Consider the following 15034-nt stretch of genomic DNA (forward strand, 5'->3'; position numbering starts at 1 on the left):
CACATCTCTGACTTAGCCCCGCCTCTCTCAGCTGCGACTGACAGAGGCAAAACACCAGAGAGCTGCAGGACTCAGTCTGACACCAAGCACAGAGGAAGGCAGACGATCTCCAGAGAACAGCGCAAGAAGGAGATCAAGTTGGAGAAAAGGATAACCTCGCATTTTGTTGGACTTTGTTAAACGGAGTAAAGCGGATTTGATTCTTATGATTGTGAGTAAAGACTGTAAAGTATGTTTTATTTCCCTTTTAAGTGGATTACTCTGAGAAACACCTTGAACTCGTAGCACGATGGAAGCTGTTGGAAAGAGTCAAGTTGAGCTTTGGAAATGCTTCTGCTGGTAGCTTATTGAACAGTTTGTGTCAGAGTAATAATGGTTGAGCCAGCTGGGTTTGTGGAAGCATGGAGAGCGCAGTTCCCTGAGTCTGATCCCCCTAGCATGGAGCTCAACTCACTGGGGGACATTGAGCAGGAGTTGGACAAATGCAAGTCATCCATCAAACACCTGGAGAAGGAAGTAAACAAGGAGCGCTTTCGCATGATCTACCTGCAGACTCTGCTCGCAAAGGAGAGGAAGTCTTACGATGGGAAGAGATGGGGGTTTAAAAGGATGGCAGAGACAAATGATGAAGACAGCCAGAGGTCCAGCATAGATGAGGCAGGAGCAGAGGAGCAGCAGCACAAGTACAGGGGGCCTGGTAAGACAGTCAAGTGCAAACCTCATGCAGACATTGAGATGGATTGTGCCCCTGACAGCAAACAGAAGGGTGGGGTGTCACCTGTCCGCCAAGACTCTGAGCTTCCTGATTTCCCAGTGGGTCCGGGCTCGGTGGCAGCTCTTAGATCCAACTTTGAGCGCATCAGGAGGGCAAACTCCCACACAGCGGGAGATTGCAAGGGGCTGTCAGTGACAGGAGGCCAAGAGAAACCCTTCTACGTAAACATGGAGTATCATCAAGAGCGAGGGCTGGTCAGAGTCAACGACAGGGAGGTTTCAGACAAGATCAGCAGCCTGGGCTGTCAAGCCATGCAGATGGAGCGAAAGAGGTCCCTGCATTCACTCCCAGGGAACCTGTCAGCCGCCACGGGGGATATCAGCAAGGCCGTTCAGAGAGGCAGATCCACCGAGGGGAACTGCAGCTACAACGGGTCATATGAAGACTCCGAGGTCAGCCCACACCCCCTAAAAGAAGGCGAGGGGCGCTACTCTATGGGGAAATCTGAGCAGCAGCCGGTGGAGTGCCACGCTTACACCAGCGTGTACGTTGGGGGGATGATGGGTGATGGGGATATGCGAGTCATCCACATCAGGGACCACGGCACAGATGAGGACACGCACCTCACCTGGCCGAGGCGCTCCTACTCTCCAGGGAGCTTCGACGACGTGGGAGGAGGCTACACGCCGGACTGCAGCTCCAACGAGAACCTGACCTCCAGCGAAGAGGACTTCTCCTCAAGCCAGTCCAGCCAGGTGTCTCCCAGCCCCACCACCTATCAGATGTACAGGGAGAAAAGCCGTTCACCCTCCCAGCAGTCCTTCGACAGCAGCAGCCCGCCCACACCTCTGTCTCAGATTCGCCTGAAGCGGCAGGGAATGATTTCTGACACCTGCATCACTGGACTCCGCAAGGCGAGCCACATCTGGCCCAGTGATGGAGACTCCACCACGTCCAGCAGGACCTCTCATGACAACAGCATTCAAGGAGATCTAGGTAGGTCTCTAATACACAAATGTGGATGTGATCTGACACTTAAATTGAGTCTGGTGCATGAAGATGATACACATCCAAAGCCCGCTCTAATCCCTCTCTGAAACATGTCTGTCTGCCCTTGGTGGCCCAGATCCCGAATTAGTCAGTGATGTGTAAAATGCACCTGTAATCACTCAAATAAAGTCTCAACATTCTGTGCCTGATACACTAAATCCGTCCTAAAACGTTTCCATAACCCAGAGGACTTTTCAACAGCCTTACTTATCTTTTGCGATAAAAGTTGCCTTAAAAAAGGAGGCTAGGTTTAATGAAGATTCATCTTCTTTTGTTAGGAGAGCTTTATTTCCTCCTCCTCACAAGCCTCATCCGTACTGGTTGGCTCTGTTAGGCTCGATCATCAGCTGCCATCAGGCTGTTTGTGAGCAAACTGTGGCCTTAGTGTGCATATCCCGAACAGCAGAACCTTTGCACTTCTTTGAGCAGGGCTTTCTTTACCCTTTTGTAAGCAGGCTTGCCCTCTCCTTTTCACCCCTCTCTGCTCTTTGCCCCACTGAGTGCTGCAGTACTCTCGCAGAGATGCTCTGGCTGAGACAGCATCTGCCCCCCGGGGCTTCCCGGTCGCTCAGCCCTATCCACCCTGAGTGTTTTTGTGTCAGCGCGCATCAACGTTGTTGTCCTTAGTGTGGTGTAATTAACTTAAAGGGGTTTGTCTAGCGTGATAAATTTAGGGCGGTTCTTTGTTACGGGTGGTGGGTTGGAAAAAAGCGCTGACAACTCGCTCAACGAGGAGGATCGAGGGGGCTTTAAGTGTGTCATGTGGCTTCCACTCAAAACACCCGCCATCGGTGTTTCCTGTTGTTATGCTCCAGCATAATAGGAGAATCACTCACTGAGCAGCAGTATTGACATGTTAACAATATAACATTGTTAGGAGGGATAAGGAGAGTGGTTGGGGTAACTTGGTAATACCAAGGACAGAAGGGCAGGCAGGAGCATTTGTCATAATAAAAGATACACAAGGACACACATCATCGCTGGTTGAGGCCAGATCCTCACCCAAGACTGATTGGGAAGCAGAGTGCTTGTTGGAAGATTGGAGCTAGAAAACTGTGTGTCTCTACCCCCCCAAAAAAGAAGCATTATCCACTCAGGGTCAGATTAAGCAGATGAGCAGAGTAGTGTGTTTTTGTTACATAAGGTGATTCGGTCTAAAGCTCTTTGACAAAAAGCATGTGACAAGTGAGCAGATCGCCTGTGATATAATCAGCATGAAGTGAGAGCCAGCACGCTGCTCGGATGACTGAAATGCATAAATCCATTCGATCTGGGTCTGCATCATTCCACGGTCGTGCCATGTGTCGCTGAGTCCTGTAAGCATATTGTCAGGATGGCTGCCTCTGGTCATTTTTTAAACTCATCCTGCTACATTTATGTATAAAATTGCAAATCAATACTCATTAAAGCTGCAATAAAGCAACTTAGTATCGCATGATCAACAAGAACAAAAAATAAGTGATGCAGTAGAAACTGATGCAGTAGTGACTGAGGTAGCCTCCAATACCCATAATGCACCTGTAATCATTTTCTTGTTATATCCTTTTTGTCAGATAAAAATGCCCTTGTCATTCAGGGGCTGTGACTGTAGCAGTGTAGGCAGGGGCAAAGTGCATCTTCTCTGCACATCTCACACAATCAGTGTGCCTGCTAGGCCACAGTCACAAAGGGCTAGGGACTGGTTGGTGACTGCCTGGCAACCACTGGTTGCTAGGGAAACATTAGTATTCCCAGACTGGTTGCGAGTTGGTGCTGGAAGTTGCTGTGAAGTCAACTGCTGAGCCCCAGTCAAGCAAACTGCGACGAGCAAATAGCTCCTGTGGATAAAGTGTAAGAGTTGTTGGAGCGTCCAAAAGAAGTTGAGATCAAGCGGCAGCTTTCAGGGCTAAGAAGTGAAGCCAATGAAGACATTTATTAGCAAAATGCTAACTTGTTATAGGTTTCCCTATAAGAAAAAATAAATAGCATAAATGTTTTATTTTAATTTGGAAATATCATTGGTATTTTATTTTTGAAATAAAATTTTTTATTTTTTTTGTCAAGAAGCAGTTAAGCTCCATTTAGCCCTGTACCTCTGTAGATAACCCTAGCTAACCAAGCTAGCTAGCCTACACTGCTAATTTGGCATTCCACTTTATCATCCAAATATGAAAAATTAAACAAGATGTGATGGCCAAAATACTATATCTGAAGCTTTAAAACAGTAGTCCACAAACGAGTGACGGCAAAGTGGCTGCTTCCATCTTTTCTTTACAGTCTGTGTTCAAGGCTCACTACTAGTTTTTCCAGGTACCTCCAAATGTTGCTCCTTTCCCTACTGTGTAGGTGTCACACGGAGTCAGCACACAGCTCTTGTCACAGGCCTAAACAGCAATGTTATTGTGGTTAATTAAAAAAACTCAAACTAGGTGTAAGAAATCTCTGAAACTAAACTGAACTGAAAGCAAAAACCTAATTAAATAAAAACTAATTAGCAGTTACAAAGGTTTGGACTTTCTATGCCAAATAGTGCATCCCATGACCAATCAACTGACCTTTTGTGTTTCCCTATTTGATACGTAATGCCTGTTTGACACTTTGACTACAGAAAGAGTCTGAAGTGCAGCCTTTTTTTTTCTTTTCTTCAGAGGAGACATGTTGCTGACATAATGGCAAACCTGCGTCATGTGGACCTTGCTTTGTGGATTACCAGAAGTCTGGATTTCATGTTGTAATAATTTATTTATTTTTTGCACGTTGTTAAGTTAGTCCTCAAGCAGGGAGCTGGTTTGAGGCCAGCTTTTGCAATAAATTGCTCTTTGTTGTGGTTCTTGACTTTCAGGGAGCTGCTGGAAAGTGTTTTTTCTTGTTGCATTTATCACAAAGCACTGCGGCATTGACTAAAATCTCTTGAAACGACTGAGTAAAGAAGGCTTGTAAAGGCGCTTTATGGTCCAGTTAGCTGCACATTCTGTAACCATTAGACAAACTGCCATATACTGCACATGTTTGGGTGGTGGTAGGGGGGTTTTCTGCACTCTGTCACCATGTCATTTCGCAGGGTCCGTGCTGCTGTTGTGGGAGTGCCGTAGTGGCAGTCCGCCTGCGCATGGGGAAAAAATGAGTGACTTACCGTTAGTGACACCTCCGAACTTCTCTAAACAAACGCGTGCTTGTCCTACTGTGTCTCAGCTGTGAGAACTCTGTGAAATGGCCAGTCTAAAATTGATGCATCTCAGGGGACTTTTTCCTATGAATAGAAGAAATAAGTGTTGTCTCCTGGTTTCTGGTTTAACTAGGCCAATTGTCAAGAGCTGCTGATTAGCTGTGGACCTTTAAGGAGGCCAGCTCTCTTATGGGTTTATTTTGCCATAATTAATTATCATCACAACGCTGACGTGCCTGTGGCTAAAGAAGAGTCTGGGTGTGTAGACTGTCTCGTGGTTAATGTGTTATAGTGAGAGGGCGTAAAAGAAAAAGGTCAGCCAAAAGGGAAAATGATAATCTCCCATTAGTTTAATCGTGATCCTCTCTGCAAAAACCAGGAGATTGTCTTTTAGGATGCTTTTAGCCCGAGCCTGCCTCAGTCAGGACATGGCACCGTTTCTGAGCGTAGATGGGCCTGTCTGCTGTCGCTGTGACATTAATAGAAAGTGTCTATCTGGAAGGTGACTAACGTTCGTCTGATTGCCTCAGACCACCACTTGCTGCCTCAGCAGGAGTCACACCGGTCCTCCGGGTAATTGTGGACTCATAAATATTTGAGGTTCCCCGTGTAAGCCCAGACAGGCCTATCGTTGCACCTACGTATCAACATCTGAAGTTTGGTGGGTAAAGAAGGGGAAGAAGTCAGCCTCTCCCTTTCCTTAAGTAAATGTAAGCCTACAAGAGGAAGTGCTGGCAGCTCTTGAGGGCTGCCAAGTCTGCCTTTGTGTGTGCGTGTATGTGTGCGTGAGCAAGTGAGGCACCTGTTCTTCTGTGCAGTGTACTGGGTAAAGTGGTCAAAAGCTGGCAGGCCATCAGTACACCAGGCCAGGCATCGCCAGCTGCTCTCACAGTAAAAGCCATGAATGACCTTTTGTTTCTGTCAGAAAACTCAACAAAAACATTTGTTTCGAAACTATGCAAGACGGTTCACTTTAGGTTTTCCTCAAGCTCCTCTGTGCAGTTACTAACATACACGCAGAGGAAAGGCTCGGGCCTGTTTACAAGCCTCCTCGGGCTCGGTGATCCTCCCTCGTGCTCAGCCTCAGCCCTGTGCTCCTGCGGCTTCAGCTCTCCTCAAAGGGCCCTCTGTGCTGCTGGCTGGCAGGCCAAGTGTTTATGGAATTTCTCAGCTGTTTGTTGGGGTGTGGGGGGAAGTGGCTAATGAAATGTAATGTGCTAAACGAGTTCACCTCTGTCACAACGGCCTGACCCATGGTGCTTGTGTCAACCTTTCTTTCCTGTAGTAGAACGTTTATTTTAGGCAAAACATTCAGTGGCGAAGTAGAAGAGGCAGCAGTATCAGAACCAAAAACCCTTGTTAATCATGCTCGTGTTTTAAACTTTATACTTCCGGTTAGTAACTTTGAGCTTGAATAACACAAACCTTACTGCAGTTTACAAAGTGTTGTAACTTCCATGAAACCATCTGAATCTGAGATGATTTGATTCTTTTCTGCCACGCGCCTGCACTCAGGTACAGTTTACCTTAAGGCGAATTCGCTGTAAAAACGTGTGTTGCTAGGCAGAATACCGCTGGCCAGTCACATCAGAGCACATCAGGTGAGGCCCATTCGCTAATATTTAATTCTATTCATACATGCAAATGAATATTTCATTACACCAGGAGGTCACTTTAATTTTTTTCTTGTCACTGCTTACATTTCTGAAAACTCTGCCCGTAATCAGTATGTGATGAAAACTCAGCAGTTATATTTGTGTCTGCTACAAAGCACAAACTTGAAGGTGTCATCCTGTAAAGTCACAATAATTGGCAAATGAAATAAATCCTGCTTCGTGTTAATTATTCCTCGCTGCTGGACTTGAGTTAATCTTTTTGCTCGCCTTTGCACCGTTGTGTGTTTATTTACCCGGGCTGGAACTGTTATCGGGGCTTTTATTTGCTCTGTTATGCGGCACATTACAAGCTGCAGTATGTCCACCCCGAGCTATTTCTACATACGTTGATTAGTAGGTGTGCCGTGTTTGGCGGCCCAGTTCTGACCTACACCGCTCGATGACTGGCACTAATTTTAGGCTGCCCCACAGCAGATCATAGGCGAGTGCTGATGGTCTTCAATGCGTTCCACAGGCCTGTGGTTTAAAGGACCTCCCGGGCCAGCAGGCACTCCACACGAGCCCAGATGTGATGATGAATTGACGGATAACATTTTTACAGTTTGAATGGCCTATTAGGGGCAAGGAAATCTTAACCGAGATATTCCTTCATTTATCTGAAAGAAACACCGCAAATCTCTGAGAATAACCTCACAGACGTCACAAATGAGCAAAAAAAAAAAAAACCATAATCAGAAATTCTTTGAGATTTAAGTAACAAAATTTATGATTGAGGGGATGAAACTGCTTTTCTTCCCCTCTCACACACCCAACTTTAGTTTACTGGGTTTGATAAACCTCATCACACCACAGATACATCCTTTCTGCTTACGCCCATAGACTGTATATAAAAGATGGGCACTAGTCTCTGTGTGTTAGAACCTTAGCATTAGTGTTTAGGCCCCTGGGCATGTTGCCTTTTTTCTTTCTTTCTTGACATATATGGACCAAAGAGCAAAGTTCTATGTTACCAGCTAGCTACAAAACTTTGTTAGCTCATGTTAGCACGCATTTAAAGTTTTTCAGAAGAGCTTTGATGTCAGATATAACATGCATTTTTTTTTCACATGAATTACTTTAATCTCAAAAACTGTCATGTTTTTCTTAGAAATGTCAAAATCCTAAATTCTGAGGGCATTTTTCCTCTGATAAATTGCAGTATGAGGATAAAGTTGCTTGTTGCTAATTATCGTCTGCTGTGATAGACGGATATCAAACTCTCAGACTCTGTATTCCGATTATCCTGTGTCACCACATATCGTAAAGTCCATCTCAACTTGCTATGAAGTGGGGTCACCACATCAGGTGTTTGAAAGGCTGTCACCCTTTGACCGGCCCCAGTGTTTGCCCTCCTTATCACCGCTGTTTCCCGAGTGACTCCACAGATCAGAGGAGAATCCATTTGGAGCCATAAAGTGGTGCTAAGCTTTTAACAACCTCTCACATTGGCCTCTTATCTTATGTTTTTTCTAGAAGTGATACTTTCCTCTCCAGATCTATACAACCGTTGTAGAGGCAACAGAAAGGCCGTCCTTTAGCATATCTTTTTTTTTCAAACTTTGTAAATAAATTATGGATGCTTACTGTAAAATTTCAGTTCCAGCCTTTTCTGAGCCAAATAGTCCATTTGATATGTGTGCGTTTATTTATGGGAGCTTGTGATCTAAATTCTATCCATCCTTTGACTGAGATTTTGGTGGATAGTCAATATGTTCACAGCGGGGTCCAGTAATTGAGGATTGACTCAATTTGTCTTTTCCCAGCAGTGAAATGGGCAAATATGGATGCTACCATTCTAGTTCCAAGGCTCGATCAATAAACCTCTTTGCCCTCTAAGTTTTATTTTTGGGAGCTGCTGTCTGATAATTTCCCCCATCGGTCAAAAAGAATTGAAATTTTACCTGTGATACTTTCAAACAATGACATTAATTCACACAAGCCACAATAACAGCAGATCAGTTCATCTCAGTCGCAGCCCACATCAGCTGATCCCTCAGCTGAAACTCTTCGAATTATCTCATGTGGTGCATCTTCAATCAGTTCAATATTATTTATTTATAAAGCACCTAATCACCTCAAGGCTCTTAATATTGTAAGCTAAAGGCCCTACAATAACCCTAAACAATCAGACGACGCCAATGTAAACAAGCACTTGGCAACAGTGGGAAGGGAAAACTTCCTTTTAACAGGAAGAAGCCTTCAGCAGAACCAGGCCTCAGGGAGGGGCAGCCATCTGCTACGACCAGGTGGAGGTATTTAAGATGCCTGCCTACAGTCACTCCAAATCTGCAAGCTGCTTTGCAACCCATCTCCACACCAGCTCCCCCTCTCATGCTGTGTCTGAACTAGAGATGGACCGATCCGATATTACGTATCGGTCCGATACTGATCTAAATTACTGGATCGGATATCGGAGAAAAATAAAAAATGTAATCCGATCCATTAAATATCACGAAAGCACCTCACAAAACTTGCAACACGCCGTAACTCGCCTCAGAACGTCGGAGCAGTATGCATCACGTGATAGAGCAGCTGTGGCATGCGGGACCTGTCGGTGGTCTGGATAGCATTTGGAGCTTCGCTAGCAACCTGGCATTTCATCTCCGACAAAGTTATCCCCGAGAGAAGTAAAGCAAGTGTGTAAGTCCATCTCTGAATGTTTGTAAAGCATTCCCACGTTAAGCTTAACGAGCGACTGCCTCTCGCTCTCCGGCTGCTACTTCAATCGTGAAACTGCTTAACGATCAGCTGATCGGCTTTTCTGTCTTGAGTCTCTCTTGTTTGTTTTTGGTCCACTTTGCGCCAGAAAGAGGAAACCAGCGGCTGAACAACAGCAGCACGTTTAAGCTTGATAAGCTGTTGTTACAATTTATTTAATATTACTTTCTACACCAGGATCTTTTTCTACGTAGCTGACGGCTGGTAACTGTGCAGGGGCGGATCTAGCAAAGTTTAGCCAGGGGGGCCGATAGGGCATTAACAGGGAAAAGGGGGCACAAAGACATACTTTTCTTTCTTATTCTCATTTAAAATGTCTAGCTTTTAATAAATAATTATCTGACACCCAAAGTTTTAATTTGATGTAAAATGAATAGAAGTCAATTACTGTATATAGTGACTATTAAGTCTAATATATAGACCCTAGTAAGCTATAGTACATTTTCCTTTGGGAAGGTACCATCTGTGCAGTCTGCAATTTTGTTGAAGAAAGATGTTGAATCTATTTAATATGTCTTGAAAAATAATTGATTTCTGTGCATTTTTTTTCACACTGCATCAAATTAAGGTTGATTACGTCGATTAAGCATCATGAGGTGGAGCGTGAGGGGTGGTTCCCTATTTTTTATTTATTTATTTTTGTTGTTGCTGGGAGTTGGAACCCTATTAGTTAGGTTGCTTAATATTTACGCTAAGTACTCTTTAAAATACCAGAATAGGGAGGATGGTGTAGGTTTAAGTTTATTAGATTGATCAGTATTGCTGAACTATGAAATATTTTTTTTGTATACAGGTATAACAGAATAGCTTTAGTGTAGTTGTTGTTTTAAACTTGAGTATGAACTTGCAGACTTGCAAAATGCAGCAAGATATTTTAAAAAACAGTTTTGTTGATTAAAAAACATTATATCGGATTCATATCGGTATCGGCAGATATCCAAATTTATGATATCGGTATCGGACATAAAAAAGTGGTATCGTGCCATCTCTAGTCTGAACCAGACAGTGTCATGTCTGTTGCCACTGGTACCTGCTTCTGTGCTCAGGTCGCGCAGTTGTTCTCACTTCCTCTGGCTTCTGTGTATGAATGGGGAACGTCAGGGAGATGTGCTCCCAGAACCTAAATGACCACAGATGAAAAAATAACTACTTTCCAGAAAAAACAGCATATTTTTTAAACTGCTGTGACCTTAAAATGGCCACGTGATAACCCCAACCATTTTTTAGAAACCCAATACAGACTTTCACTCTGATGAAAGTGTCCCAAATAACACTTCCTGCTTCTTCTGTGATTGCTGTGTAGTGAAAAGGGACCACATGATTATTCCTGTGTCAGAGAATTCCCGATGCTGCTGCCGCAAAGATTCTGCTGCACATCTGTCGCTCCCTCCCTGCGTGTTTTGTCGTAGTTCATCTCTATGGATTAGGATTAGTGTATGTCTTTGCTTTGTCATCAGTGGGATATCCAGTGTGTATCCAGCATGCCTGTGGTATTAAAACTGCTGTGACTGTATTCTATGCAAGGCTCTTGTTTACATGCTGCAGGAAGGCAAAGTGCTTCATGATGACTGATTATTCCCCAGAAGCAGGCTTGGCAGTTGTTTGGCCGAGCCCCCTTTTATATATCCTTGAGATCTATTTTTGGGTGGTGCTCAGAGTGCTGGTGTGGGAAACCAAAACATTCAGTGTTGTGCATTAATAGGTAATAATACTTTTTAAATGATTTGCTTTGATTCACGGAACTAAAGGAAATCCTTCAAAAACATGGAATTACAGATTTCCGTGACGGTCCAAAATGAAATCAGCTTCTGTCTGATCCACAGCTCCACACAGCTCGCGACCACAGCTGTCGGGTTCAGCGATCTTATGTAATGTCATTAGAATGTATTTATTACGGCTCTATTGCACAGCTGAAACCATTTGTTGGGTATGAGACAGAACAGCAGGATTATTTTGCCACCCTCCAGCTAAATGTGTGATACTTTCTATTGTGTGATTTTGAAGCTGTTGGGATGCTGATAATAAAATAGGAACATAGCTCCTTCACTGTGACTTCCAACGCTGGCTGGAACATTACACTCTTAAATTGACTGAAATGTGTACTTTATTGAATAGTAATGTGCACATAGAGGCTGATAGCTTAGCAGTAATTGTTAAATCTAGATAACATTTACCTCAGTTTCGTTGGTCTATAATAAGATAAGATTTCGAGTTGCAGATATGACTAGCCTCAAATTTAAACAGGCATTTTGCATTGAAGCTAATCTGTTTAAAACAGCAGAGCTGCAAAAAAGGACTCCAGGTCATGCTCTTAGTAATATTTTCTTGGACTAGAAGGGCCATAATAAAATGAACAGGCATTTGCAAAATACTTGAAAATGAATGGATTTTGAATTTTTTTAACCGCGTCTTAGATCAAAGTTACTTACATTAATAGGTGGCATAAATCTTGAAGATTGGTCAAAGTTTGGTTAATGGCTTGTCAGATTTCTTAAAACCTGCAATCACTATCCAGTTTATTGCTAGTACCGGGTTAGAACCTCTTCGATCAGATGATCAAGCAGTTGTCCATGCTGAGGAAGAAGAAGTCTGCCTTAACAGGAAGTAAACCAGATTTTCAGCAAATCACAGACAAAACCACTTATAAAGATTTTAATGTTTGAGTAATATTTTTCCGAATGCTAGTTGTATTTTTGTTGCTAGGCAGAAATTTCAGGATTACTGTTTTAAGTGTGGTTAAAATGCAGGCCTCAAGGGCCGGTGTCCTGCAGGTTTTAGGTGTGTCCTGGATCCAACACAGCTGATTTAAATGTCTAAATTACCTCCTCAACATGTCTTGAAGTTTTCCAGAGGCCTGGTAATGAACTAAACATTTGATTAAGGTGTGTTGACCCAGGATGATATCTAAAACTTGCAGGACTCCCTTGAGGTCTGGAGTTCCCCACCCCTGCTTTAAACAGTGAAATAATAGCACACTTTGGGTCGAGCTCTGCTGTTTAACAACTGCATCTTGTAGGTAGTTTGTAGCTGTGAAAGAGCAGCTTTTACTTTGGTTTATTTGCTCACCCCTTTTTAAAAGTCTGTTTGACACCTAGGTTCTTCTTAGTATAAGCAGAAAAGAGACATAAATTGTGAGTCACAGTGAATTATTGGAACCTGTACAAATCTGTTTCCATGTATGTCTGAAAAGTGTGGGCTGTCTGCAAAGTCTTTAATTATAAAAGGCATGTCACTGTTAGCTGGAATGTAGATTTGATAGCCGTGACTGTAGACGAATGTGTGTATTAGGAGTGGAAGCCTTTGTTAAAAGATGACCTTGTGCAGAGAGCCTGTTTCCGCTCTGAAGCAGACAAATTGCCGAATTTTCCGGACAAACTTGCCTGGACACTTCCTTCACGCTATCGGCCCTTGTGATTGCTAGAACAACAGCACTCACTGAGGGTCCATTGTGATGTGCACTTTCTCACACTGACCAGAGCCAAGTCAGTGCTGTGCTTTTAAAAACGTCCCTATAAACAACACAAGTGGCTCAGTATTTAAGGCTTCGGTACATTTTTTAAATCCTCCCTTTTACTTATTTGTGTTTGGACTGTATTCTAAGCTCTGGCTATTTCTTAGTTTAGATAGTTTGTGGCTCCAAAGCTGCAGCCTGAGAGAGGATGCGTTAGTCATCCTTTCCCGGGCTCGATGTATAATTTCACCGAAGCCCAGAGTAGCCGTTCACATGGACTCCCCCCTGGGCTGTGTAGCTGTTTGGACTGCGGTAGTCTCCTCCTCAAGCAGTTCATACAGCTCTCTGTCTCTGCTGGGCCCAGTGTGTTTGTTTGACGCCTTTGTCACAGCCTCTGCGGATGTCATCCTGTCAGTTGCCTGTCTTCAAGGCCTCCCCAGGGAAACTTGTCTTTATCTTCCTCCAGTCTCCGGAATCCTCTCTTTCCTGTTTTCAAGCTGAGGCAAACCAGTCTTGTAGCCATAAAACTGTTATGAATTGTTGTCTTTTTAAAGTGTCCACTCCATATTGGTATTTTTATTTTTTATTTTTTGTTGTGCGGATAGGCATCTCTGCTCTGGATCTTCCACACAGCTTGACAAGCATGATATACTAATAATTGCTGGTGAGTCAGGATTGGCTGACACTGATTACAGGATCTAGTCATTGGCGATCTGATTTTATCTGTCTTAAAAAATCTGATTTCACAAGATCCAGGGAGTATAACATGTTTCGCTGTGGGATGCAGTCATTCGGCTTTGTTGTTTTGGATCTCTCTAAATGCAAAATAGCACAGATGTGCATATGAGGGCATGTTGTGACCCATAAAGAGTTTATGTTCAATTTGTCATTGTTATAGCTTAATTTTCCAGCGTATGCTGTGAGCTGGATGTCATCCTGATGTTACCAGAATGACACTAATTTATCCATGTAAATTTAAACACTAGGGTTAAATAAGGAGTTCCACAGGGTTCTGTGTTGGGACCAATTCTTTTTACATAATATAATATAAGTGGATTTGAATGGAATTGAATATTATGCCCAGTTAAAGCACTATCTTTCACATTTCCTGTGATGTTGAACACTGCATAAAAAAGCTGAAGGAGGCATGATATACCAAGGTTGGCATAACAAGAGCTTGTGTGTTACTCGTGCAGTTTGCCAGGCTAATCCGATGACCTGGCAGGAGCCCTCAGCGGCTGGCTCTGGCTGTATGGTAGATTTGTGTAGGTAACAGGTTTACAAAGATTAAAAGATTTAATAGGAAGACAAATGGCAGGAAAAGACAGCTCATTCCTTATTTTAATACCCGCTGTTATACATGCAACTATGTTCTGAAAACGGTTTTCCAACAATAAACACACACTGGCAGGAAAATATCACATAAATACATTACAGAAATGTCTTGGCCTTAAATGAACAAAGATTCTTTGGCATCACCTGAAGAGGGCTGTTCAGTCAAGACATGTCGGAAAATGAATGAACTGAAATGGTTTTGTTGGAGGAACAGTCATAAATTCCTCTTCATTGTTTTGCAAGTCTTATAGGTGGCTACTGAAAATATCTGATGAAGGTTGTTACTGCTAAATTCAATAGTTTACTTACTTTTTTCCAGCCTACACTAGAATATTGCTCAGTTTGTTCAGTGAGAGAGATGAAAAAAGTTTGTATAAAGTTTGACACTGTGTTAATAAAATCTGTGATGCATGATGGTAAAATGCATGATCAGGACATTCTTTGGATTCTTGTTTCATTAAAAAGGAGTTTTTACTAGTTTTTTTTCTAGGCTTTAAATGCACATCTTCATCACTCCCACTATGTCCAGGATCGCTGTGTTAGCACCTTCTGGCTTATTCACAATTGACAAAAACTGAAGCTCCAGTTTGCTGCATTTCCCATGATGTTTTCTCTGCTTTAACTACACGGCCTAACAGTTTAATAGCACACCATGTGACTATTGTGCTTTGTTTCACTGTTTCTCACAGAGGCATCCTACAACGAAAACTCTCCATCATATGGCTACGACCTGGAGCATTCAGACGAGCTTGGGCCTCGCCACGGACCTCTGTCCTTCACGGGATCTCCTACCTCCTCGCCACGGCTCCGCTCTAAAATCAGGAGCAACCGAGACAACCAGTCATCTGGTTCTCTGGACTCCCCGCTGTCGGTAGTGTTGCTTTAATGACTACAGTTAGAGTCCTTCATTGCCATCTCTCCAAACGTATTTCGTAGCTGTGGTTTCTCAGTTCTGTGGAAAAGTT

General features: G+C 43.3%; 1 protein-coding gene across 1 annotated transcript in view; it reads left to right on the forward strand.

Annotated features, from left to right (window-relative positions):
• Positions 1–16: 16 nt before the first annotated feature.
• LOC309719375 (breakpoint cluster region protein) overlaps positions 17–15034 on the forward strand; it is a 32035-nt gene continuing 17017 nt past the window's right edge. Inside the window, exons 1-2 of the mRNA XM_082555452.1 lie at positions 17–1711; positions 14759–14940. Coding sequence (XP_082411578.1) covers positions 373–1711; positions 14759–14940 — 1521 coding nt within the window. The 5' untranslated portion in view covers positions 17–372. The remainder of the gene's footprint in view (positions 1712–14758; positions 14941–15034) is intronic.

This window comes from Aulonocara stuartgranti, assembly GCF_965226115.1.
Source record: "Aulonocara stuartgranti genome assembly, chromosome: 12".
Classification (NCBI taxonomy): domain Eukaryota; kingdom Metazoa; phylum Chordata; class Actinopteri; order Cichliformes; family Cichlidae; genus Aulonocara; species Aulonocara stuartgranti.